The sequence below is a fragment of the Pseudoliparis swirei genome, chromosome 20 (assembly GCF_029220125.1).
Source record: "Pseudoliparis swirei isolate HS2019 ecotype Mariana Trench chromosome 20, NWPU_hadal_v1, whole genome shotgun sequence".
In the NCBI taxonomy this organism is placed as follows: Eukaryota; Metazoa; Chordata; class Actinopteri; order Perciformes; family Liparidae; genus Pseudoliparis; species Pseudoliparis swirei.
In genome coordinates, this window is record NC_079407.1 from 1,611,302 (window position 1) to 1,635,160 (window position 23,859).

Here is a 23,859-nt window from a genome sequence, read left to right on the forward strand (position 1 = left end):
ACCCGTTACCGCAGAACAGAGGCCCCCTGGTGGCTGGAGGGGGGAGGACGGGTAGAAGAGTCACGGCAAACAGAAACGTAGAAATGTGAGTTCATACTTATAAATACTATGAACTCAAATATTAGTTAAGACTTATCAATACTGTTTCTGCTTCTACTTTTGGTTCTGGTTCTACTTCTAGTTCTGGTTCTCCTGGTTCTCCGTGTTGCCTTGTGGACTCACGGCAGTGGTCTTCATCGGACCCGTCCCTGCAGTGGTTCTGTCCGTCGCAGCGCTGCCAGTCGGGGATGCATCGGGGGGGGCGGCGGCAGAGGAACTGACCCCGGCTGCACCGCGTGGGGGAGGGCGGGGCCTCGGTGGGCGCCGCCAGCGTCGTCGTCGTTGTCACGGAGCCGTTGGCCGCTGTTGAGAGAATCATCACGTTTTAAGAAGAAGATGAAGAAAGAGGAGGAGGAGGAGCAGCTACCTGTGGGGCAGCCCAGCTCGTCGCTGCCGTCGGGGCAGTCGGCGTAGCCGTCGCACACCCAGCCGTTGATGACGCACGCCCCGGAGCCGCAGTGGAAGCGGTTGGGGGCGCAGGTGGAGGTGCCGGGGGCCGCGGTGTGGGGGGCGCCGCCACCTGGGGGGCGGAGCTTCAGGTTTAATGACGGAGGCCACGATTCATCATCAAGAGAAGACTCGGAGACGCATTATATACAAACACATTATTATTAGGGCTGTCAATCGATTAAAAAAAATTAACTAATTAATCGCACATTTTGAAATTGCGATTAATTATTAATCGCAATTAAAAGTTCAAAGTTAAAAGTTCATTCTTTTTAAAGACAAAACTTCACACAGAGCTGTGTTTTCAAAGAGGCTCCTACATACAGGAAGCGCAAGCGCCAACGGCCGGCGTTTTGCTTTTATTTTATTGTCTTTTTTTTGTTGCACTTTTCCTCTCTTTTTCTTTTTCTTTTCTTTCACGTTTGTCTTAGTTACGGTCGGACACTGGACCATAACTACTTTTTTCGATAATTCTACTGTGGCTTTTGTTGACTTTCTCGTGAGTATCGTTGAGCCACAGCAAAACAATGACGGGACCGTCGTCTACTCGCGTGCTCAGCTGATCGCGCTGTGCAGGCCGAAGCTTCTGCCTGGAGACAGACCTGTGATCCCGCTGGAGCTACGGAGGAGGGCTCGCGGTTGCAGATCGGGTGTCAAGCGGAGGGCTAAAACGAGGAGATACAAACCCTCGGTACCGTCGATCATAACGGGCGGAGGTCTTTGGCGAATAAGACGGATGAGCTCGGCGCGCTGGTAATGACCGAGAGGATCTTCCGTGAGAGCAGCCTCTTGTGTTTCACTGAGACGTGGCTGCACGCGGACTATCCGGATCACAGCGTCTTTGCCCGGCTCCAGGACTGTTCGGGATGACAGAGACGCTACACAGAGCGGTAAGAAGAGGAACAGCGGGATCGCTGTCTATGTGAATGCACGGTGGTGCCACCCGGACCATGTGTGCGTGAAGGAGCGCTTCTGTGGCGAACATTGAACTGTTGGCCGTGGGATGCGCCCGTACTATTTGCCGAGAGAGTTCACGTCCGCCATTGTGGTTGTCGTGTACGTGCCGCCATCAGCTGACGCTGAGGAAGCTGTGGACACCATCCACTCCACTGTGTCTGCTCTGCTGAATCATCAGCCTGGAGCATTCATGGCTATCACTGGTGACTTTAACCACACCACATTGGAAAAAGCTCTGCCAACCTTCCATCAATACATAGACTGCCCAACAAGGAACAATAAAACTCTGGACTTGCTGTATGCTAATACTAAGGGCGATACAGCGCCACTGCCCTTCCCCTCGGCAGGTCTGATCATGACCTGGTCCGGCTGACACCAGGTCTGTTCCTCTGGTGAAGAGGCTGCGGTGACCACCAGGACTGTGAGGAGGTGGTCTCTGGAGGCTAACGACGCTCTACAGGACTGCTTGAGTCAACGGACTGGGATGTGCTGTGTGGACCGCACGGGAGGACATCAACAGGATGACCGACTGCATCACGGAATACATCAAGTTCTGTGAACACACCACCATCCCATCACGGACTGTGCGCTGCTTCCCAACAACAAGCCCTGGATCACCAGGGACCTGAAGGCGCTTCTTAACATGAAGAAAGCTGCTTTCAGGTCTGGAGACAGGGATGAGCTGAGGAAAGCCCAGCGCAACCTAAAGGTGAAGCTCAGGAGGGCAAGGACTCCTACAGGAGGAAGCTGGAGGCCAAACTCCAGCTGAACAACACAAGGGAGGTGTGGTCTGGCATGAAGCAGATAACTGGCTTCAAGGTGGGAGGGAGACAGCCAGGGGCTCCCTGGAGAGGGCCAACGAGCTGAACTGCTTTTTCAATAGGTTCAGTTCACAGCCCTCCCGTCTCCTCCACATCACACCTCCCAAACACCTCCTCCCCTCTGTCCCCTGCTGAGCTGCACATCCACCGAGCCCTCAATAACAATGGGCTCCTCCACCCTCCATCTCTCTGTGACGACTGACCAGGTGAGAAGACAGCTGGAGAAACTACACCAGCGCAGAGCTGAAGGTCCTGATGGCATCAGCCCCAGGGTCCTAAAGACCTCGCCACCCAGCTGTCTGGTGTCCTGCAGCGCCTCTTCAACCTCAGCCTGAGGCTGGGGAAGTCCCGTGCTGTGGAAGACGTCGTGCCTGGTCCCTGTCCCAAAGAAGTCAGCACCATCTGGCCTCAACGACTACCGACCGGTCGCCTCACCTCCCATGTGATGAAGGTGCTGGGAGGCTGGTCTTGGCCCACCTCCGCCGCAGGTGAAATCAATCGTTGGACCCTCTGCAATTTGCTTCCCAGCCTCATGTGGGAGTGGACGGCGCCATCATCTACCTGCTGCAAGCTCAGTCGCACCTGGATGGAACCGGTGTCTCTGTGAGAGTCACTTTCTTTGACTTCTCCAGTGCATTTAACACCATCCAGCCACTGCTGCTGAGTGAGAAGCTGCGGTGGCCGTGTGGGCCGTCCACCATCTCCTGGATCACTGACTACCTCACAGGCAGACCACAGTTTGTCAGAATGGGCGTGTGCTGTCTGGAACGGTGGTCAGTGATGTTGGAAACCCACAGGAACTGTTCTGTCTCCTTCCTCTTCACCCTGTACACCAGTGACTTCCAGTACAACACGGAGTCATGCCATCTGCAGAAGTACTCTGATGATTCTGCAGTGGTCGGGTGTATTAGGGATGGACGGGAGGAGGAGTACAGGGCAGTGGTGAGTGACTTTGTAAAGTGGGCCGATGAGAACCACCTGCGGCTGAACGTGGCCAAGACCAGAGAGATGGTGGTGGACTTCAGGAGGAAGGCGACAGCTCCTACACCTCTGAGTGTCCTGGGAGTGGACGTGGACATGGTGGAGGAGTACAAGTACCTGGGCGTCTCCATCGACAGCCGACTGAACTGGAAGGCCAACATCAACGCTGTGTACAAGAAGGGATGAGTCGTCTCTTTTTCCTGAGAAAGCTTCGATCCTTCAACGTGTGCAGCAAGATGCTGGAGTTATTCTACCAGTCGGTTGTGGCCAGTGTGCTGCACTTCGCCATTGTCTGCTGGGGGAGCAGCATCGGAGCCGGTGACACCAGCCGTCTTAACAAACTGGTTAGGAAGGCTGGCTCCATCATCGGCTGCCAGCTGGAGCACCTGGAACAGGTGGTGGAGAGGAGGACGTTGAAGAAACTGGTGTCCATATTGGACAACCCGGACCACCCTCTCCACCACCTCCTACAGGGACAGAGGTACTTTCTCCAGACGTCTCCTCACGCTCCGCTGCCACAAGGGAGATACAGGAGAACATTCCTGCCGACGGCTATGAGGCTCTACAACAGTTCACCTCTTGCCAGATCACCCTAACCCTTCTTATATTTTGTGTTTTTTTTTTTTTATTTTTTTTTTATTTTTATTCTTGTGTGTTGCTGCTACTGACTCGACAAATTTCCCCTTGGGGATTAATAAAGTATATATCTATCATCTATCTATCTATCTATCTATACAGTGCCAGCGAGGTATTTAATATCGTGGATGATAAATTGTTTCTTCAGTGAAACATCAGATTCGTAAAAAGAAAAGAAGTATATTGAGACCCCATTGGTCCTGTCATCTTTAACATTGAACACAGCAGAACCAGTGGCCTTGGGAACTGACTGACATTCAAATATGTCACGTTAACCCTCTGGAGGCTGGGGGCATTTTATACATTTTACAACAACAACAAAATTCACCGTTTAACCCTTGTGTTGCCTTCGGGTCATTTTGACCGAATCAATATACACCCCTGCCGCCTTCGGGTTAATTTGACCCCATTCAATGTTTAATGTCGGTGTTCTTTCGGTAGTCAACAAACAAACATAAAGTGCCTCACACTTAAACTTGGAAAACAATATTAATTCTAATAATTTTCTTGAGGTTTTAATTGCTGGCGTCAAATTGAACCCAAAGGGTAAAATATGTTAGTAAATATAAAGGTAACAGGAGGGTGAAACATTGAATCGGGTCAAAATGACCCAAAGGCGGGGGGAGGGTTAAATATTTAATCAGTCAAAATGACCAAGGCAACAAAGGGTTAAAAGTGTTTCCCTTCTTTTTAAAGACAAAACTTCACACAGAGCTGTGTTTTCAAAGAGGCTCCTACATATACAGTGCCAGCGAGGTATTTCATATCGTGGATGATAAATTGTTTCTTCAGTGAAACATCAGATTAGTAAAAAAAAAGAAGTATATTGAGACCCCATTGGTCCTGTCATCTTTAACACTGAACAGCAGAACCAGTGGCCTTGGTAACTGACTGACATTCACATATGTCACGTTAACCCTCTGGAGGCTGGGGGCATTTTATACATTTTACAAAATAAATTAAATTCACCCTTTAAAGTCTTTTGCATGTGACACACCCCCACGTGTTATACATCAAACATTCCAGAACAATCTCAGCTCTGAAATGAGCCTCATTGCCCTCGCGCCGTGTCCTCTGGTTCTCTGACTGACAGGCTGCTAAATGAGCCTAACCTGTGAGGTGGGAGGTCCTTTGTGATTTACTGAGTGTTCATTGGTTTTATTTCCCCCGAAATGTTGACAGACAAACGGATTGACCAATCACGGTGAAGGTTTCGTGTGACGAGTTCTTTCCGCGCCACGTCGCCCCTCCGTTCCTCTGTGTATCAGAGGGGGAGACGGGAGGAAGGAGGAGCAGGAGGAAACCCGACTGATTCATCCACCAGTTAAACTGATTTATGATCCTTATTTTCGCGGAGAAATGATTGTTTTAAAAACGGAAACAGTGTCAAACCGTACTGCCGCGGTTTAAAAAAAAAAAAAAAAATTTAAAATTAAAAAAACTTGCGTTAATTGCGTTAAAATATTTTAGTGCGTTAACGGGCCAAATTAATCGCATAGATTAACGCGTTAACGCTGACAGCCCTAATTATTATATAACATTAAATAGTAATATTATTATACAATATAAAATAAAGTATTATTATTATTCTATTATATAATAACAAATAATAAATAAAGTATTATATAATATATTATTATATAATCTAAATAATAATCAATATATTATTATATAAAATAAAATATAGTATAATATATAAATATAATTATAAAAAATGTATAGTGGGTAGATATGACAGCGTGTATAAATAAAATAAATACAGACGTAAAGTGGGCGTGTACCTGTGCACTGGGCCTCGTCCGACCAATCCCCGCAGTCGTTCTCTCCGTCGCACTTCCACCACGTCGGGATGCAGCGAGCGTTCCTGCACTCGTACTGAAAGTAGCGCGAGCAGCCGGGCACCTCGGTGGGCGCCGCTGCACAGGAAGTGAGCGCTCAACACGTGTACATATATCTAACATGTACACGTGTTTATTTAACATGGGCACCTGTACATAGTGTTTTGATGTAATATTTAACATGTACACAGTGTGTGTTCCTGTAGTATTTAACATGTGTACATTGTGTGTTTCTGTGGTATTTAAACATGTGTACATTGTGTGTTCCTGTGGTATATAAACATGTGTACATTGTGTGTTCCTGTGGTATATAAACATGTGTACATTGTGTGTTCCTGTGGTATTTAAACACGTGTACATTGTGTGTTCCTGTGGTATTTAAACACGTGAACATTGTGTGTTCCTGTGGTATTTAAACACGTGAACATTGTGTGTTCCTGTGGTATTTAACGTGTACATTGTGTGTTCCTGTGGTATTTAACGTGTACATTGTGTGTTCCTGTGGTATTTAACATGTGTACATTGTGTGTTCCTGTGGTATTTAAACATGTGTACATTGTGTGTTCCTGTGGTATTTAAACACGTGTACATTGTGTGTTCCTGTGGTATTTAAACACGTGAACATTGTGTGTTCCTGTGGTATTTAAACACGTGAACATTGTGTGTTCCTGTGGTATTTAACGTGTACATTGTGTGTTCCTGTGGTATTTAACGTGTACATTGTGTGTTCCTGTGGTATTTAACATGTGTACATTGTGTGTTCCTGTGGTATTTAACATGTGTACATTGTGTGTTCCTGTGGTATTTAAACATGTGTACATTGTGTGTTCCTGTGGTATTTAAACATGTGTACATTGTGTGTTCCTGTGGTATTTAAACATGTGTACATTGTGTGTTCCTGTGGTTTTTAAACATGTGTACATTGTGTGTTCCTGTGGTATTTAACATGTGTACATTGTGTGTTCCTGTGGTATTTAACGTGTACATTGTGTGTTCCTGTGGTATTTAACGTGTACATTGTGTGTTCCTGTGGTATTTAAACATGTGTACATTGTGTGTTCCTGTGGCATTTGCTCACCACAGTTGGCCTCATCAGAGTAATCCCCACAGTCGTCCATGCCGTCACACTTCCACTCCAGGCTCACACACACCCCGTTGGCGCACTGGTAGGTGTAGGCGTCGCACACTTTGCCGAACTCCGACGGCGTGGCTGTAACACAGGCGGGCCGCGGGAGGGTTAACATCCCTCCTGAATAAACACGCGGTAGAACACGCCGCGGCGCCCGGCGATCTGGAGACACGCACCACATCCGGCGTAGTGGGCGTCCTCGTCCGAGCCGTCCTCACAATGTCTCACCCCGTCACAGACCAGAGACTGGAACAGACACTGGGCCCGGTTCTTACACACAAACTCCATGTAGCGGGTGCACAGCGGGTCTGAGGGCGAGACAGAGAACCTTTATACCCGCAGGCCGTGATAAACACCGGGGTCCTCATAGTGAGACCTCTGTGGTCCTGAAGATATGGACTGATGTGGTGAGGCCTGAAACATGCAGAACAACACGGACATGTCTGAAGGGTCACCAGGGGATATATCCTGTTGGACCCAGATACATTTAAGCTTTACTAATTGTATTTATTTATTTATTTTATTTTGTATTTATGTATTTTATTTATTTATTTAATTTAATTTAATACATTGTTTTAACAAGTTTAAAATGCTAATTTACTTCATACATCTATTTTATCTTATTTATTTTATGTATTTAATTTATTTTATATATATTATTTATTGTATTAATTAATTAATGTATTACATTTTATTATGTATTTATTTCATGCATTTAATTTATTTTTGTATAAAATTATTTATTATTTATCATTGGCCTTATGCATTTATACTGAGACTATGTACCAAAAATCATTATTTCATTTGTCCATATTTAAATGTTTATTTCCTCATTTTATTCTGTTTTGTTGTTTATAACGAAAACAGAAAGTTTCCCGACTGACCGCTGCATGAACCACTTCACAAACCGAGCCGCTCACCACAGTTGTGCTCATCGGCGCCATCTGGACACTCCTGGACGCCGTTGCAGTGGGCGGTGGCCGGCAGGCAGGTGTGGTTGGAGCACAGGAAGCCGTTACAGCGAGTCCCCTCTGGAAGCACACAGGCCACGCCCACTAAATACCACGGCAACACACCAACGTACCACACGGTGACACCGACTGGCTCCACCCACTGACTCCTCCTACTGACTCCACCCACCACAGTTCTGCGGGTCCTCGTCCGAGTCGTCTTGACAGTCGTCGTCGCCGTCGCACATCCAGCGCTGCGGGATGCAGTGGCCCGTGTGGCACTGGAAGCTGCTGGCCTCACAGGTATGGTGGCCCACTGGGGTCAAAGGTCATAGTTCAGACTGCAGATACACATCTTTAGGTACGTATGACGGTGCCTCGCGGCGCCTCTCCGGCCTCACCTGTGCAGTTGGCCTCGTCCGACCAGTCTCTGCAGTCGTTGTCTCCGTCGCAGCGCCACGCCTCCCGGATACAAACCCCCCGAGCACACGTGAACTCCCCCGGGCCGCACTGGTGGGAGTCTGGGGCATATATGTAAAATACATGTAGCTTGATGTAGCTTGATGTAGCGTGCTGTAGCGTGATGTAGCGTGATGTAGCTTGATGTAGCTTGATGTAGCGTGCTGTAGCGTGATGTAGCGTGACGTAGCGTGACGTAGCGTGCCGTAGCGTGCCGTAGCGTGCCGTAGCGTGCCGTAGCGTGCCGTAGCGTGATGTAGCGTGCTGTAGCGTGATGTAGCGTGATGTAGCGTGATGTAGCGTGATGTAGCGTGCTGTAGCGTGCTGTAGCGTGCTGTAGCGTGATGTAGCGTGACGTAGCGTGCTGTAGCGTGCTGTAGCGTGATGTAGCGTGCCGTAGCGTGATGTAGCGTGCCGTAGCGTGCCGTAGCGTGCTGTAGCGTGATGTAGCGTGATGTAGCGTGCTGTAGAGTGCTGTAGCGTGATGTAGCGTGATGTAGCGTGATGTAGCGTGCTGTAGTGTGATGTAGCGTGCTGTAGCGTGATGTAGCGTGCTGTAGCGTGATGTAGCGTGATGTAGCGTGACGTAGCGTGCTGTAGCGTGATGTAGCGTGACGTAGCGTGCTGTAGCGTGATGTAGCGTGCTGTAGCGTGATGTAGCGTGCTGTAGCGTGACGTAGCGTGCCGTAGCGTGATGTAGCGTGACGTAGCGTGACGTAGCGTGCTGTAGCGTGATGTAGCGTGATGTAGCGTGACGTAGCGTGCTGTAGCGTGCTGTAGCGTGCTGTAGCGTGCTGTAGCTTGCTGTAGCGTGCTGTAGCGTGATGTAGCGTGATGTAGCGTGCTGTAGCGTGCTGTAGCGTGCTGTAGCGTGATGTAGCGTGCTGTAGCGTGCTGTAGCGTGCTGTAGCGTGATGTAGCGTAATGTAGCGTGCTGTAGCGTGCTGTAGCGTGATGTAGCGTGCTGTAGCGTGCTGTAGCGTGATGTAGCGTGCTGTAGCGTGCTGTAGCGTAATGTAGCGTAATGTAGCGTGCTGTAGCGTGCTGTAGCGTGCTGTAGCGTGATGTAGCGTGATGTAGTGTGATGTAGCGTGCTGTAGCGTGGTGTAGCGTGCTGTAGCGTGCTGTAGCGTCTCACCACAGCGCTCCTCGTCACTGTTGTCTCCGCAGTCGTCCTCGTGGTCACACTTGAAGGCCAGCGGGATGCAGGAGCCCGACGCCACGCAGCGGAACTGGTTGGACGGGTCGCAGGTCGTGGTCGCTGCGGACGTGAAGGGGGACGCACGCTAACGTTACGCGGTTAGCGTGTTTATTGTGGCGTGTGCGAGCGGCGTGCGGGAATACTCACGACACTCCTGCTCGTCGCTCATGTCTCCGCAGTCGTTGTCGCTGTCGCACTTCCAGATGCTGCTGATGCAGCGGCCATTAGAGCAGCGGTACTGGTTGGGCAGGCAGCTGTGCTCTGATTGGACGAAGCACAGGTGAGTCAGGGAGACCAGAAACTGAGGTTTAGAGAGTGTGGGAGCGTGAGACAGTGTGGGAGTGAGAGAGAGAGTGTGAGTGAAAGAGAGGGAGAGAGAGAGGGAGAGAGAGACAGTGTGTGAGAGAGAGAGTGTGTGAGGGAGTGAGAGAGTGAGACAGTGTGTGAGTGAGAGAGAGAGGGAGAGAGAGACAGTGTGTGAGAGAGAGAGTGTGTGAGGGAGTGAGAGAGTGAGACAGTGTGTGAGTGAAAGAGAGGGAGAGAGAGACAGTGTGTGAGAGAGAGTGTGTGAGGGAGTGAGAGAGTGAGACAGTGTGTGAGTGAAAGAGAGGGAGAGAGAGACAGTGTGTGAGAGAGAGTGTGTGAGGGAGTGAGAGAGTGAGACAGTGTGTGAGTGAAAGAGAGGGAGAGAGAGAGGGAGAGAGACAGTGTGTGAGAGAGAGAGTGTGTGAGGGAGTGAGAGAGTGAGACAGTGTGTGAGTGAAAGAGAGGGAGAGAGAGAGGGAGAGAGAGACAGTGTGTGAGAGAGAGTGTGTGAGGGAGTGAGAGAGAGACAGTGGTTCCGTCTCACCAGTCTTGATACAGCTGTTGTTCTGCATCAGGTACCCGGTGGGACATTGGCACTGCAGCTCCCCGGTTGCCGTGGTGACGGTGGGCGTGCCCTCGGGACACACACACGTGTGACGGTGACCAGGAAGAGGAAGACACAACAGACTGCACGGCTGGTCAGAGCAGGAGTTACGCCCTGAGGGGGCGGGGGGAGAGGGAGAGGGGGAGAGAGAGAGAGAGAGGAGAGGGAGAGAGCGAGAGGGGGAGAGAGAGAGAGTGTGTGAGTGTGTGACTGTGTGTGTGACTGTGTGAGAGTGACTGTGTGTGTGAGTGAGGGAGTGTGTGTGTGTGTAGTCGTATCCCATATTCTAAATCTCTTTTCCTAATCCATAAAAAAGTCTTTTATTTTGAAAAGCCGACCTCTGCTCTTGCCCTTGTAGAAGATCTTGAGGTCCATGACCCCGGTGAGTCGGCCCACGATCAGCTCGCTGCTCTGGGCTCCGGCTTTGGGGGCCCTGAAGATCCCCATGCGGGACCAGTCGTCCCAGTACAGGTCGCTCTGAGGGGGACACACAGGTGAGCCTCATGTTGTTGTTGTTGTTGTGGCGGCGGTGACCCGGCCTGACCTTGAACACGGCGATGGCGTAGGGGTGGGGCAGCCCCTCCAGCAGCACGGTGCGGCCCCCCCCGGTGAAGTCGGCCCTCTCGATGCGGTCGCTGTAGGCCTCGGTCCAGTACAGCCAGCGCTCGTCGGCCGTGATGCCGTTGGGCCAGCGCACGCCGGCCGACGCCACGCACGCCACGTCGCTGCCGTCCATCGAGCTCCGGTACACGCCGGCGGCCCGGTCGCCCCAATCCGTCCAGAACATCAGGCTGCAGGGGGGGGATAAAAAAATTAAAAATCAATAGAAATATATATACATTAAATATATAAAAAATATATATATATACATTAAATTTATATTTTTAACGTATATATGTCAATAAATATTATATATTTAATGTATATATTTATATAAGCTAATTAATGTATATTATTTATTTAAATAAAGAATTAAATGTATTTAAATATATTATTTAATCATTGATTTAAATATATACATTAAATATAACTATTTAATGTATAGGTATTTAAATAAATATATAAATATATATTTAAATATATAGACATTAAATATATATATATATATATATATATAATATATAAATAAATAAAGTTCAACACATCATGCGTGTCACCTCTCCTCAGGCAGCAGCACCAGAGCTCGGGGGTGCTCCAGGACCGATGAGTTGAGCAGCGTGTGGCGCAGGTCGCCGTCGGGGTTCGACACCTTCAACACAATGAGGGAACAATGAGGGAACAACGAGGGAACAACGAGGGAACAACGAGGGAACAATGAGGGAACAATGAGGGAACAATGAGGGGAGGCACCTCTATCTTCTGCGCTCCGGCGTCGACCCAGTAGAGCAGTCGGCTGATGGGGTCAAAGGTCAGAGCCTCCACGTTCTGCAGGTCCTTCCTCACCATGACCTCCTGACCCGTGCTGCCGTTCAGACACAGGCGCTGGGGGGGGTATAAGTATAAGTAAAACAATAAAAGCTCCTGTCACATCTATAACTCTCTGATCTTGAGTTTCCCTTCACAATAAAAGCTCCCGTCACCTGGATGGTGTCCAGTGAGATGTCGGCCCAGTACAGGCAGTTCCTGTCGTAGTCGAAGTCCATAGCCACGGCCTCCCGCAGGCCGGCCAGCGGCAGCGCCTGGTCGGCGCCGGTGGCCAGGTCGTAGCGGTGGATGGACTTCCTCACGGCGTAGAGGATGAACTCGTTGCTCTCTGGGAGCGAAGAGACGACATCGAGACAGTTATATTATCCTTAATATATTGAGAGTGTTTCTGTTGCTGCTCCGGTCACATGTTCGTCTCCGTGGTCTTGTTTTCAAAATTGTAATTTAAAATTTTTTCACACAATCTGATTTAAAAACAGTTTAAACATTTCCAGCCTGTAGTTTTGGCTGCTTTTCTCCCTCGTGGTGTGTTCAAGGACCGTGGTAAATATGAAACCCCCGCCGTGTAAACGGACTCACCTCCGACGGGACAGGGCAGCATCTCTCCGTCCAGCCGGGCCTCCACGTCTCCTCCACTGCAGCTGTCCCCCGGTACCCTCCGGTAGCTGCAGGAGAACACCACGCGTTACCAAGGTTACCCAGGAGAACACCACGCGTAACCAAGGTTACCCAGGAGAACACCACGCGTTACCGTGGTTACCCAGGAGAACACCACGCGTTACCGTGGTTACCCAGGAGAACACCACGCGTTACCGTGGTTACCCAGGAGAACACCACGCGTTACCAAGGTTACCCAGGAGAACACCACGCGTAACCAAGGTTTCCCAGGAGAACACCACGCGTAACCAAGGTTACCCAGGAGAACACCACGCGTTACCAAGGTTACCCAGGAGAACACCACGCGTTACCAAGGTTACCCAGGAGAACACCACGCGTTACCGTGGTTACCCAGGAGAACACCACGCGTTACCCTGGTTACCCAGGAGAACACCACGCGTTACCGTGGTTACCCAGGAGAACACCACGCGTTACCGTGGTTACCCAGGAGAACACCACGCGTTACCGTGGTTACCCAGGAGAACACCACGCGTTACCAAGGTTACCCAGGAGAACACCGGTTACCTTTAAACCGTTGAGCTCAGAGGTCAAATGAAGGTCATGTGAAGGTCATGTGATCACCGTCTCACCCTTTGCTGCGCCGGTAGGAGGAACCTACGGGACACGGAACCGGAGGAGCGTAGAGGTCACCGGAGAACTCGGGGTCAGGAACACACACCTGGAGGGACAGGTCCTCACTCAGCTTGAAGCCATAGTCACTGAGGAGGAGGAGGAGGAGGGGGAGAGAATGCAGCTTTAACTCATGAAGAATAGACTTCTATACAACCAGAGGAGGCGCCCCCTGTGGTCATCCTCACCACTCGTAGTCCGGCCTGGTGCAGGAGCAGTTGGTCGCGCTGACCGGCCGGTCGTAGTCCTCCCCGTTGAAGCAGGTGGCGTGCGGCGCCCTCCTCCTGAAGGTCAGCTCGCGGCCCATCAGGCACTCGTTCCCGTGCTCGTCCGACGGCGACCAGAGCTTGTAGTCGGCGTCCGCGCACGGCACGCCTGGGGGCGCAAAGGCAGCGGTCAGCGGGGGTCGGACCGCGGCGGCGGCGGCACACGCGCGTGCGTGTCGGCGTACCCAGCACGTCGGAGGCGTTGACCTGCAGGATGAGCCAGCCGTGCCGCTGGTCGGCGTACGAGCCGAACACCGTGAACACCGTGCTGCGCTCGCCCGGCTCGGTGAGCAGCTGGTACACCAACACGGGCCGCGAGGAGAACCGGAAGTCGGACCACGTCTCGCCCTCGTTGGTGCTGAACCTGACGGAGGAGAGGAGTGAAGACGCTGCCTTTGAGCAAGGCAGGAGAGAGGAGCGTGGAGGTCCTCTCTCTCTCCCCCCTCCCTCCCTCTCCCCCCTCCCTCTCTCTCCCTCCCCTCTCTCTCTCCCTCTCCCCCCCTCCCTCCCCTCTCTCTCCCTCTGCCTCCCTCTCTCTCCTCCTCCTCTCTCTCCTCCCTCCCTCTCCCCTCTCCTCCTCCCTCTCTCCTCTCTCTCTCTCTCCTCTCTCTCTCTCCATCCCTCTCTCTCCTCCTCTCCTCCCTCTCTCTCTCCTCCTCCTCTCCTCTCCTCTCTCTCTCCCTCCCTCTCTCTCTCTCCTCCTCCTCTCTCCTCTCTCTCCATCCTCCCCTCCCTCTCTCTCTCCCCTCCCTCTCTCCCTCCTCCCTCCTCTCCCTCCTCTCTCCTCTCCTCTCTCTCCCTCCTCTCCTCCTCTCTCTCCCTCTCCTCTCCCTCTCTCTCTCCCCTCCTCCTCTCCTCTCTCTCCCTCCCTCCCCTCCCTCTCCCTCCTCTCTCCTCCCTCCCTCTCTCCTCCTCCCTCTCTCCTCCCTCTCTCTCCCTCCCTCTCTCTCCCTCCCTCCCTCTCCCTCCCTCCCTCTCTCCCCTCTCTCTCTCCCTCCCTCCCTCACTTGAGGTGCGTGGTGGCCCCCCCCTGGGCGATGGCCATCAGGATGCCTCCATGGTCTCCCCAGGTGTAGAAGTGAGGGCCGGCCAGCGCCTGCAGAGACACACGGTGAACACAAGGGGGCGCTCTTCACTCTCCACTGAGACATGTCCTTTCTGGGAACACAAGTGCTAGTAATGTTAGCAGCACCGCTAACAGAGAGCTAGTAACGTTAGCTAGTAACATTAGTATCACCAATAACAGATAGCTAGTAGCGTTAGCTAGTAACATTAGCATAACCAATAACAGATAGCTAGTAGCATTAGCTAGTAACATTAGCATAACCAATAACAGATAGCTAGTAGCGTTAGCTAGTAACATTAGTATCACCAATAACAGATAGCTAGTAGCGTTAGCTAGTAACATTAGCATCACCAATAACAGATAGCTAGTAGCGTTAGCTAGTAACATTAGCATCACCAATAACAGATAGCTAGTAGCGTTAGCTAGTAACATTAGCATCACCAATAACAGAGAGCTAGTAGTGTTAGCTAGTAACATTAGCATCACCAATAACAGAGAGCTAGTAGCGTTAGCTAGTAACATTAGCATCACCAATAACAGAGAGCTAGTAGTGTTAGCTAGCAACGTTAACGGAGAACCAGGAGGTTCACTTCCGTTACAGGATGATGCGTTCAGGCTCTGCTCAGTGAACTTGAGTACTGACCTCCCTCCATCGAGCTCCGGCGCTGCTGGACACGTAGACGTTGGGCTTGTTGGCCAAGCTCCGGCCCACCGACCCTACGGAGGAGCAGAGGGGTTACAACACGGGACGCTCTGGGCCCACGAGGCGCCGGCGCGGGACGAGTTCTGCTCGGTGTTCTGCTCGTTGTCCTGCTCGGTGTCCTGCTCGTTGTCCTGCTCGTTGTCCTGCTATGTGTCCTGCTCGGTGTCCTGCTCGGTGTTCTGCTCGGTGTCCTGCTCGGTGTCCTGCTCGGTGTCCTGCTCGGTGTTCTGCTCGGTGTCCTGCTCGGTGTCCTGCTCGTTGTCCTGCTCGGTGTTCTGCTCGGTGTCCTGCTCGTTGTCCTGCTCGTTGTCCTGCTATGTGTTCTGCTCGTTGTCCTGCTCGGTGTCCTGCTCGTTGTCCTGCTCTGTGTTCTGCTCTGTGTCCTGCTCGTTGTCCTGCTCGGTGTCCTGCTCGTTGTCCTGCTCGTTGTCCTGCTCGTTGTCCTGCTCGGTGTCCTGCTCGGTGTCCTGCTCGTTGTCCTGCTCGGTGTCCTGCTCGGTGTCCTGCTCGTTGTCCTGCTCGTTGTCCTGCTCGGTGTTCTGCTCGTTGTCCTGCTCGGTGTTCTGCTCGTTGTCCTGCTCGTTGTCCTGCTCGGTCCTGCTCGTTGTCCTGGTGTCCTGCTGGTGTCCTGCTGGTGTCCTGCTGGTGTCCTGTTGTCCTGCTGGTGTCCTGTTGTTGTCCTGGTGTCCTGCTGGTGTCCTGCTGGTGTCCTGGTGTCCTGTTGTTGTCCTGCTAGTGTCCTGCTCGGTGTTCTGCTCGTTGTCCTGCTCGGTGTCCTGCTCGTTGTCCTGCTCGTTGTCCTGCTCGGTGTTCTGCTCGTTGTCCTGCTCGGTGTCCTGCTCGGTGTCCTGCTCGTTGTCCTGCTCGGTGTCCTGCTCGGTGTCCTGCTCGGTGTTCTGCTCGTTGTCCTGCTCGGTGTCCTGCTCGGTGTCCTGCTCGGTGTCCTGCTCGTTGTCCTGCTCGTTGTCCTGCTCGGTGTCCTGCTCGTTGTCCTGCTCGGTGTCCTGCTCGGTGTCCTGCTCGGTGTCCTGCTCGGTGTCCTGCTCGGTGTCCTGCTCGGTGTCCTGCTCGGTGTTCTGCTCGGTGTCCTGCTCGGTGCTCACCTGTGGCCATGATGAGTCCCGGCGCCGAGTCCTTGGAGAGAATGGGCATCCTCCTGAGCTGGATGTTGAACAGCTGACTCCAGCGCTGGGCCAGATGGAGGGAGCAGCCCCGAGCCAGCTGGGGGGGGAGAGTTATCAGAGACTTCTATACAACCAGAGGAGTGGCCCCCTGGTGGTCACTAGAGATAGACTTCTATACAGCCTGGTGGTGGTACCTGGTGGTCACTAGAGATAGACTTCTATACACCAGAGCAGTGGCCCCCTGGTGGTCACTAGAGATAGACTTCTATACAACCAGAGGAGTGGCCCCCTGGTGGTCACTAGAGAGATAGACTTCTATACACCAGAGGAGTGGCCCCTGGTGGTCACTAGAGATAGACTTCTATACAGCCTGGTGGTCACTAGAGATAGACTTCTATACAGCCTGGTGGTCACTAGAGATATACTTCTACACAGCCTGGTGGTCACTAGAGATAGACTTATATACAGCCTGGTGGTCACTAGAGATAGACTTCTATACAGCCTGGTGGTCACTAGAGATAGACTTCTATACAGCCTGGTGGTCACTAGAGATAGACTTCTACACAGCCTGGTGGTCACTAGAGATAGACTTCTATACAGCCTGGTGGTGGTACCTGGTGGTCACTAGAGATAGACTTCTACACAGCCTGGTGGTCACTAGAGATAGACTTCTATACAGCCTGGTGGTCACTAGAGATAGACTTCTATACAGCCTGGTGGTCACTAGAGATAGACTTCTACACAGCCTGGTGGTCACTAGAGATAGACTTCTATACAGCCTGGTGGTCACTAGAGATAGACTTCTATACAGCCTGGTGGTCACTAGAGATAGACTTCTATACAGTCTGGTGGTCACTAGAGATAGACTTCTACACAGCCTGGTGGTCACTAGAGATAGACTTCTATACAGCCTGGTGGTCACTAGAGATAGACTTCTATACAGCCTGGTGGTGGTACCTGGTGGTCACTAGATAGACTTCTACACAGCCTGGTGGTCACTAGAGATAGACTTCTATACAGCCTGGTGGTCACTAGACATAGACTTCTATACAGCCTGGTGGTCACTAGAGATAGACTTCTATACAGCCTGGTGGTGGTACCTGGTGGTCACTAGATAGACTTCTACACAGCCTGGTGGTCACTAGAGATAGACTTCTATACAGCCTGGTGGTCACTAGATAGACTTCTATACAGCCTGGTGGTCACTAGAGATAGACTTCTATACAGCCTGGTGGTCACTAGAGATAGACTTCTATACAGCCTGGTGGTCACTAGAGATAGACTTCTATACAGCCTGGTGGTGGTACCTGGTGGTCACTAGATAGACTTCTACACAGCCTGGTGGTCACTAGAGATAGACTTCTATACAGCCTGGTGGTCACTAGATAGACTTCTATACAGCCTGGTGGTCACTAGAGATAGACTTCTATACAGCCTGGTGGTCACTAGAGATAGACTTCTATACAGCCTGGTGGTCACTAGAGATAGACTTCTATACAGTCTGGTGGTCACTAGAGATAGACTTCTACACAGCCTGGTGGTCACTAGAGATAGACTTCTATACAGCCTGGTGGTCACTAGAGATAGACTTCTACACAGCCTGGTGGTCACTAGAGATAGACTTCTACACAGCCTGGTGGTCACTAGAGATAGACTTCTATACAGCCTGGTGGTCACTAGAGATAGACTTCTATACAGCCTGGTGGTGGTACCTGGCAGTCCACGGTGCCCCCCAGGCTGTCGGCGGCGGGCGGCTGCAGCAGCTCCCAGGTGCCCCCCTTGTCGAAGGTGATGACTGAGCGCATGTTGTCCTCGCTCACCGAGCCGTTGATGAGCGTGGCGATGAAGACGCCCGGGAGACCCTCCACGCGGTGCAGGTCGGCGAAGGGCTCGCTGGCGAAGTACCTGGACCGGGGGGGGGGGGGGGGGGATACGTTTATATCGTCTTGGTGTCAGCTCTGATTAAAATGGAAGAATTCGCTTTTAGTGTTGGGTTTAGTAATGATGAGTGTGTGTGTACCTGATGAGTGTGTGTGTGTGTACCTGATGAGTGTGTGTGTACCTGATGAGTGTGTGTGTGTGTGTACCTGATGAGTGTGTGTGTGTGTACCTGATGAGTGTGTGTGTGTACCTGATGAGTGTGTGTGTGTACCTGATGAGTGTGTGTGTGTGTGTGTGTGTGTGTACCTGATGAGTGTGTGTGTGTACCTGATGAGTGTGTGTGTGTGTACCTGATGAGTGTGTGTGTGTGTACCTGATGAGTGTGTGTGTGTGTGTGTACCTGATGTGTGTGTGTGTGTACCTGATGAGTGTGTGTGTACCTGATGAGTGTGTGTGTGTGTACCTGATGAGTGTGTGTGTACCTGATGAGTGTGTGTGTGTACCTGATGAGTGTGTGTGTACCTGATGAGTGTGTGTGTGTGTGTGTGTGTGTGTGTGTGTGTACCTGATGAGTGTGTGTGTGTACCTGATGAGTGTGTGTGTGTGTACCTGATGTGTGTGTGTGTACCTGATGAGTGTGTGTACCTGATGAGTGTGTGTGTGTGTACCTGATGAGTGTGTGTGTGTGTACCTGATGAGTCTGTGTGTGTGTACCTGATGAGTGTGTGTGTGTGTACCTGATGAGTGTGTGTGTGTGATGAGTGTGTGTGTGTGTATGTGTGTGTGTACCTGATGAGTGTGTGTGTGTACCTGATGAGTGTGTGTGTGTGTACCTGATGAGTGTGTGTGTGTGTACCTGATGAGTGTGTGTGTGTGTACCTGATGAGTGTGTGTGTACCTGATGAGTGTGTGTGTGTGTACCTGATGAGTGTGTGTGTGTGTGTACCTGATGAGTCTGTGTGTGTATCTGATGAGTGTGTGTGTGTACCTGATGAGTCTGTGTGTGTGTGTGTGTGTGTACCTGATGAGTGTGTGTGTGTGTACCTGATGAGTGTGTGTACCTGATGAGTGTGTGTGTACCTGATGTGTGTGTGTGTGTGTACCTGATGAGTGTGTGTGTGTGTACCTGATGTGTGTGTGTGTGTGTGTGTGTACCTGATGAGTGTGTGTGTGTGTACCTGATGAGTGTGTGTGTGTGTGTGTACCTGATAAGTGTGTGTGTGTGTGTACCTGATGAGTGTGTGTACCTGATGAGTGTGTGTGTGTGTACCTGATGAGTGTGTGTGTGTACCTGATGAGTGTGTGTGTGTGTACCTGATGAGTGTGTGTGTGTGTACCTGATGAGTGTGTGTGTGTGTACCTGATGAGTGTGTGTGTACCTGATGAGTGTGTGTGTGTACCTGATGAGTGTGTGTGTGTGTGTACCTGATGAGTGTGTGTGTGTACCTGATGAGTGTGTGTGTGTGTACCTGATGAGTGTGTGTGTGTGTACCTGATGAGTGTGTGTGTGTGTGTGTACCTGATGAGTGTGTGTGTGTGTGTACCTGATGAGTGTGTGTGTGTGTACCTGATGAGTGTGTGTGTGTACCTGATGAGTGTGTGTGTGTGTACCTGATTTGTGTGTGTACCTGATATGTCTGTGTGTGTACCTGATATGTGTGTGTGTGTGTGTGTGTGTGTGTACCTGATGAGTGTGTGTGTGTACCTGATGAGTGTGTGTGTGTGTGTGTGTACCTGATGAGTGTGTGTGTGTGTACCTGATGAGTGTGTGTGTGTGTGTACCTGATGAGTGTGTGTGTGTACCTGATGAGTGTGTGTGTGTACCTGATGAGTGTGTGTGTGTGTGTGTGTGTGTACCTGATGAGTGTGTGTACCTGATGAGTGTGTGTGTGTGTGTACCTGATGAGTGTGTGTGTGTGTACCTGATGTGTGTGTATCTGATGAGTGTGTGTGTGTACCTGATGAGTCTGTGTGTGTGTGTACCTGATGAGTGTGTGTGTGTGTGTGTACCTGATAAGTGTGTGTGTGTACCTGATGAGTGTGTGTGTACCTGATGAGTGTGTGTGTACCTGATGAGTGTGTGTGTGTACCTGATGAGTGTGTGTGTGTACCTGATGAGTGTGTGTGTGTGTACCTGATGAGTGTGTGTGTACCTGATGAGTGTGTGTACCTGATGAGTGTGTGTGTGTGTACCTGATGAGTGTGTGTGTGTGTACCTGATGAGTGTGTGTGTGTACCTGATGAGTGTGTGTACCTGATGAGTGTGTGTGTACCTGATGAGTGTGTGTGTGTGTACCTGATGAGTGTGTGTGTGTGTACCTGATGAGTGTGTGTGTGTGTACCTGATGAGTGTGTGTACCTGATGAGTGTGTGTGTGTACCTGATGAGTGTGTGTGTGTACCTGATGTGTGTGTGTAACTGATATGTGTGTATGTGTGTACCTGAGTGTGTGTGTACCTGATATGTGTGTGTGTGTACCTGTGGTGTGTGTACCTGCGGTGTGTGTGTACCTGTGGTGTGTGTACCTGTGGTGTGTGTGTACCTGTGGTGTGTGTGTACCTGCGGTGTGTGTGTGTACCTGATGAGTGTGTGTGTACCTGATGAGTGTGTGTGTGTGTGTACCTGATGAGTGTGTGTGTGTACCTGATGAGTGTGTGTGTGTGTGTGTGTACCTGATATGTGTGTGTGTGTACCTGATTTGTGTGTGTACCTGATATGTCTGTGTGTGTACCTGATATGTGTGTGTACCTGATATGTCTGTGTGTGTACCTGATATGTGTGTGTACCTGTGTGTGTCTGTGTGTACCTGATGAGTGTGTATGTGTGTACCTGATGAGTGTGTGTGTGTACCTGATGAGTGTGTGTGTACCTGATGAGTGTGTGTGTGTGTACCTGATGAGTGTGTGTACCTGATGAGTGTGTGTGTACCTGATGAGTGTGTGTGTGTACCTGATGAGTGTGTGTGTGTGTACCTGATGAGTGTGTGTGTACCTGTGGTGTGTGTGTACCTGATTTGTGTATGTGTGTACCTGATATGTGTGTGTGAGTGTGTGTGTGTGTATGTGTGTGTACCTGATATGTGTATGTGTGTGTACCTGTGGTGTGTGTGTGTGTACCTGATGAGTGTGTGTGTGTACCTGTGGTGTGTGTGTGTACCTGATATGTGTGTGTGAGTGTGTGTGTGTGTATGTGTGTGTACCTGATATGTGTATGTGTGTGTACCTGATATGTGTGTGTGTGTACCTGGTGTGTGTTTGTACCTGCGGTGTGTGTGTGTACCTGCGGGGTGTGTGTGTACCTGCGGTGTGTGTTTGTACCTGCGGTGTGTGTGTGTACCTGATGAGTGTGTGTGTGTGTACCTGCGGTGTGTGTGTGTAACTGTGGTGTGTGTTTGTACCTGTAGTGTGTGTGTGTACCTGTGGTGTGTGTGTGTGTGTGTACCTGTGGTGTGTGTTTGTACCTGTGTGTGTACCTGATGAGTGCGTATGTGTGTACCTGATGAGTGTGTGTGTACCTGATGAGTGTGTGTGTACCTGATGAGTGTGTGTGTGTGTACCTGATGTGTGTGTGTGTGTACCTGATGGTGTGTGTACCTGATGGGTGTGTGTGTGTACCTGATGGTGTGTGTGTGTGTACCTGTGGTGTGTGTGTGTGTGGTGTGTGTGTACCTTGTGTGTGTGTACCTGATGAGTGTGTGTGTGTGTACCTGTGTGTGTGTGTGTACCTGATGAGTGTGTGTGTGTGTACCTGATGTGTGTGTGTACCTGTGGTGTGTGTGTGTACCTGATAAGTGTGTGTGTGTGTGTACCTGATGAGTGTGTGTACCTGATGGTGTGTGTGTGTACCTGTGGTGTGTGTGTGTGTGTACCTGTGGTGTGTGTGTGTGTACCGGTGTGTGTGTGTACCTGTGGTGTGTGTTTGTACCTGCGGTGTGTGTGTGTGTACCTGTGGTGTGTGTTTGTACCTGCGGTGTGTGTGTGTACCTGATGAGTGTGTGTGTGTACCTGATGTGTGTGTGTACCTGATGAGTGTGTGTGTGTGTGTGTACCTGATGAGTGTGTGTGTGTACCTGATGAGTGTGTGTGTGTACCTGATGAGTGTGTGTGTACCTGATGAGTGTGTGTGTGTGTACCTGTGTGTGTGTACCTGTGGTGTGTGTGTACCTGTGGTGTGTGTTTGTACCTGTGGTGTGTGTGTGTACCTGTGTGTGTACGTGCTTGTGTGTGTGTGTGTGTGTGTGTGTATGTGTGTGTGTGTACCTGATGAGTGTGTGTGTGTACCTGATGAGTGTGTGTGTACCTGATGAGTGTGTGTGTGTGTACCTGATGAGTGTGTGTGTGTACCTGATGAGTGTGTGTGTGTGTACCTGTGTGTGTGTGTACCTGATGTGTGTGTGTACCTGTGGTGTGTGTGTACCTGATGAGTGTGTGTGTGTGTGTACCTGATGAGTGTGTGTGTGTACCTGATGAGTGTGTGTGTACCTGAGTGTGTGTGTGTGTACCTGATGAGTGTGTGTGTACCTGATGGTGTGTGTGTGTGTACCTGTGTGTGTGTGTACCTGATGAGTGTGTGTGTGTACCTGATGAGTGTGTGTGTGTACCTGATGGTGTGGGTGTGTACCTGTGGGTGTGTACCTGTGGGTGTGTACCTGTGGGTGTGTACCTGTGGGTGTGTACCTGTGGGTGTGTACCTGTGGGTGTGTACCTGTGTGTGTGTGTACCTGCGGTGTGTGTTTGTACCTGTGGTGTGTGTGTGTACCTGTGGGTGTGTACCTGTGGGTGTGTACCTGTGGGTGTGTACCTGTGGGTGTGTGTACATGTGGGTGTGTACCTGTGTGTGTGTACCTGTGGGTATGTGCGTGGACCTGTTGTATGTGTGTGTGTACCTGATGAGTGTGTGTACCTGATGAGTGTGTGTGTACCTGTGGTATGTGTGTGTGTGTGTGTGTACCTGATGAGTGTGTGTGTGTGTACCTGATGAGTGTGTGTGTGTACCTGAAGTGTGTGTGTACCTGTTGTATGTGTGTGTGTGTGTGTACCTGTTGTATGTGTGTGTGTACCTGAAGTGTGTGTGTACCTGTTGTATGTGTGTATGTGTGTGTACCTGTTGTATGTGTGTGTACCTGGTGTGTGTACCTGATGGTGTGTGTGTGTGTGTACCTGATGTGTGTGTGTGTACCTGATGAGTGTGTGTGTATGTGTGTACCTCATGTGTGTGTGTGTACCTGTGGTGTGTGTGTGTGTGTACCTGATGAGTGTGTGTGTGTACCTGATGGTGTGTGTGTGTGTGTGTGTACCTGCGGTGTGTGTTTGTACCTGTGGTGTGTGTGTGTACCTGTGGTGTGTGTGTGTACCTGATGAGTGTGTGTGTGTACCTGATGAGTGTGTGTGTGTGCCTGTGTGTGTGTGTGTGTACCTGTGGTGTGTGTGTGTACCTGCGGTGTGTGTGTGTACCTGTGGGTGTGTTCCTGTGAGTGTGTGTGTGTGTGTGTGTGTGTGTGTGTGTGTGTGTACCTGATGAGTGTGTGTGTACCTGATGAGTGTGTGTGTACCTGATGAGTGTGTGTGTACTGATGTGTACCTGTGTGTGTGTACCTGATGAGTGTGTGTGTGTACCTGATGTGTGTGTACCTGTGTGTGTGTGTGTACCTGATGGTGTGTGTGTATGTGTGTACCTGAT

General features: G+C 50.7%; 1 protein-coding gene across 1 annotated transcript in view; it reads right to left on the reverse strand.

The window, feature by feature from the left end:
- sorl1 (sortilin-related receptor, L(DLR class) A repeats containing) overlaps nucleotides 1-23,859 on the reverse strand; it is a 50,475-nt gene that overhangs the window by 11,056 nt on the left and 15,560 nt on the right. The window contains exons 10-34 of the mRNA XM_056440984.1: nucleotides 18,012-18,204; nucleotides 16,279-16,396; nucleotides 15,116-15,189; nucleotides 14,414-14,502; nucleotides 13,592-13,770; nucleotides 13,329-13,515; nucleotides 13,101-13,229; nucleotides 12,433-12,518; nucleotides 12,009-12,181; nucleotides 11,779-11,910; nucleotides 11,586-11,677; nucleotides 10,973-11,219; nucleotides 10,767-10,905; nucleotides 10,369-10,542; nucleotides 9,666-9,779; nucleotides 9,456-9,578; nucleotides 8,260-8,379; nucleotides 8,049-8,174; nucleotides 7,829-7,939; nucleotides 7,085-7,216; nucleotides 6,858-6,989; nucleotides 5,723-5,857; nucleotides 467-619; nucleotides 223-402; nucleotides 1-33 (exon numbers count right to left, since the gene is read on the reverse strand). The exon at nucleotides 1-33 is cut by the window's left edge and continues 96 nt beyond it. Of these exons, the coding sequence (XP_056296959.1) occupies nucleotides 1-33; nucleotides 223-402; nucleotides 467-619; nucleotides 5,723-5,857; nucleotides 6,858-6,989; nucleotides 7,085-7,216; nucleotides 7,829-7,939; nucleotides 8,049-8,174; nucleotides 8,260-8,379; nucleotides 9,456-9,578; nucleotides 9,666-9,779; nucleotides 10,369-10,542; nucleotides 10,767-10,905; nucleotides 10,973-11,219; nucleotides 11,586-11,677; nucleotides 11,779-11,910; nucleotides 12,009-12,181; nucleotides 12,433-12,518; nucleotides 13,101-13,229; nucleotides 13,329-13,515; nucleotides 13,592-13,770; nucleotides 14,414-14,502; nucleotides 15,116-15,189; nucleotides 16,279-16,396; nucleotides 18,012-18,204 (3,371 nt within the window). The remainder of the gene's footprint in view (nucleotides 34-222; nucleotides 403-466; nucleotides 620-5,722; nucleotides 5,858-6,857; nucleotides 6,990-7,084; nucleotides 7,217-7,828; nucleotides 7,940-8,048; nucleotides 8,175-8,259; nucleotides 8,380-9,455; nucleotides 9,579-9,665; nucleotides 9,780-10,368; nucleotides 10,543-10,766; nucleotides 10,906-10,972; nucleotides 11,220-11,585; nucleotides 11,678-11,778; nucleotides 11,911-12,008; nucleotides 12,182-12,432; nucleotides 12,519-13,100; nucleotides 13,230-13,328; nucleotides 13,516-13,591; nucleotides 13,771-14,413; nucleotides 14,503-15,115; nucleotides 15,190-16,278; nucleotides 16,397-18,011; nucleotides 18,205-23,859) is intronic.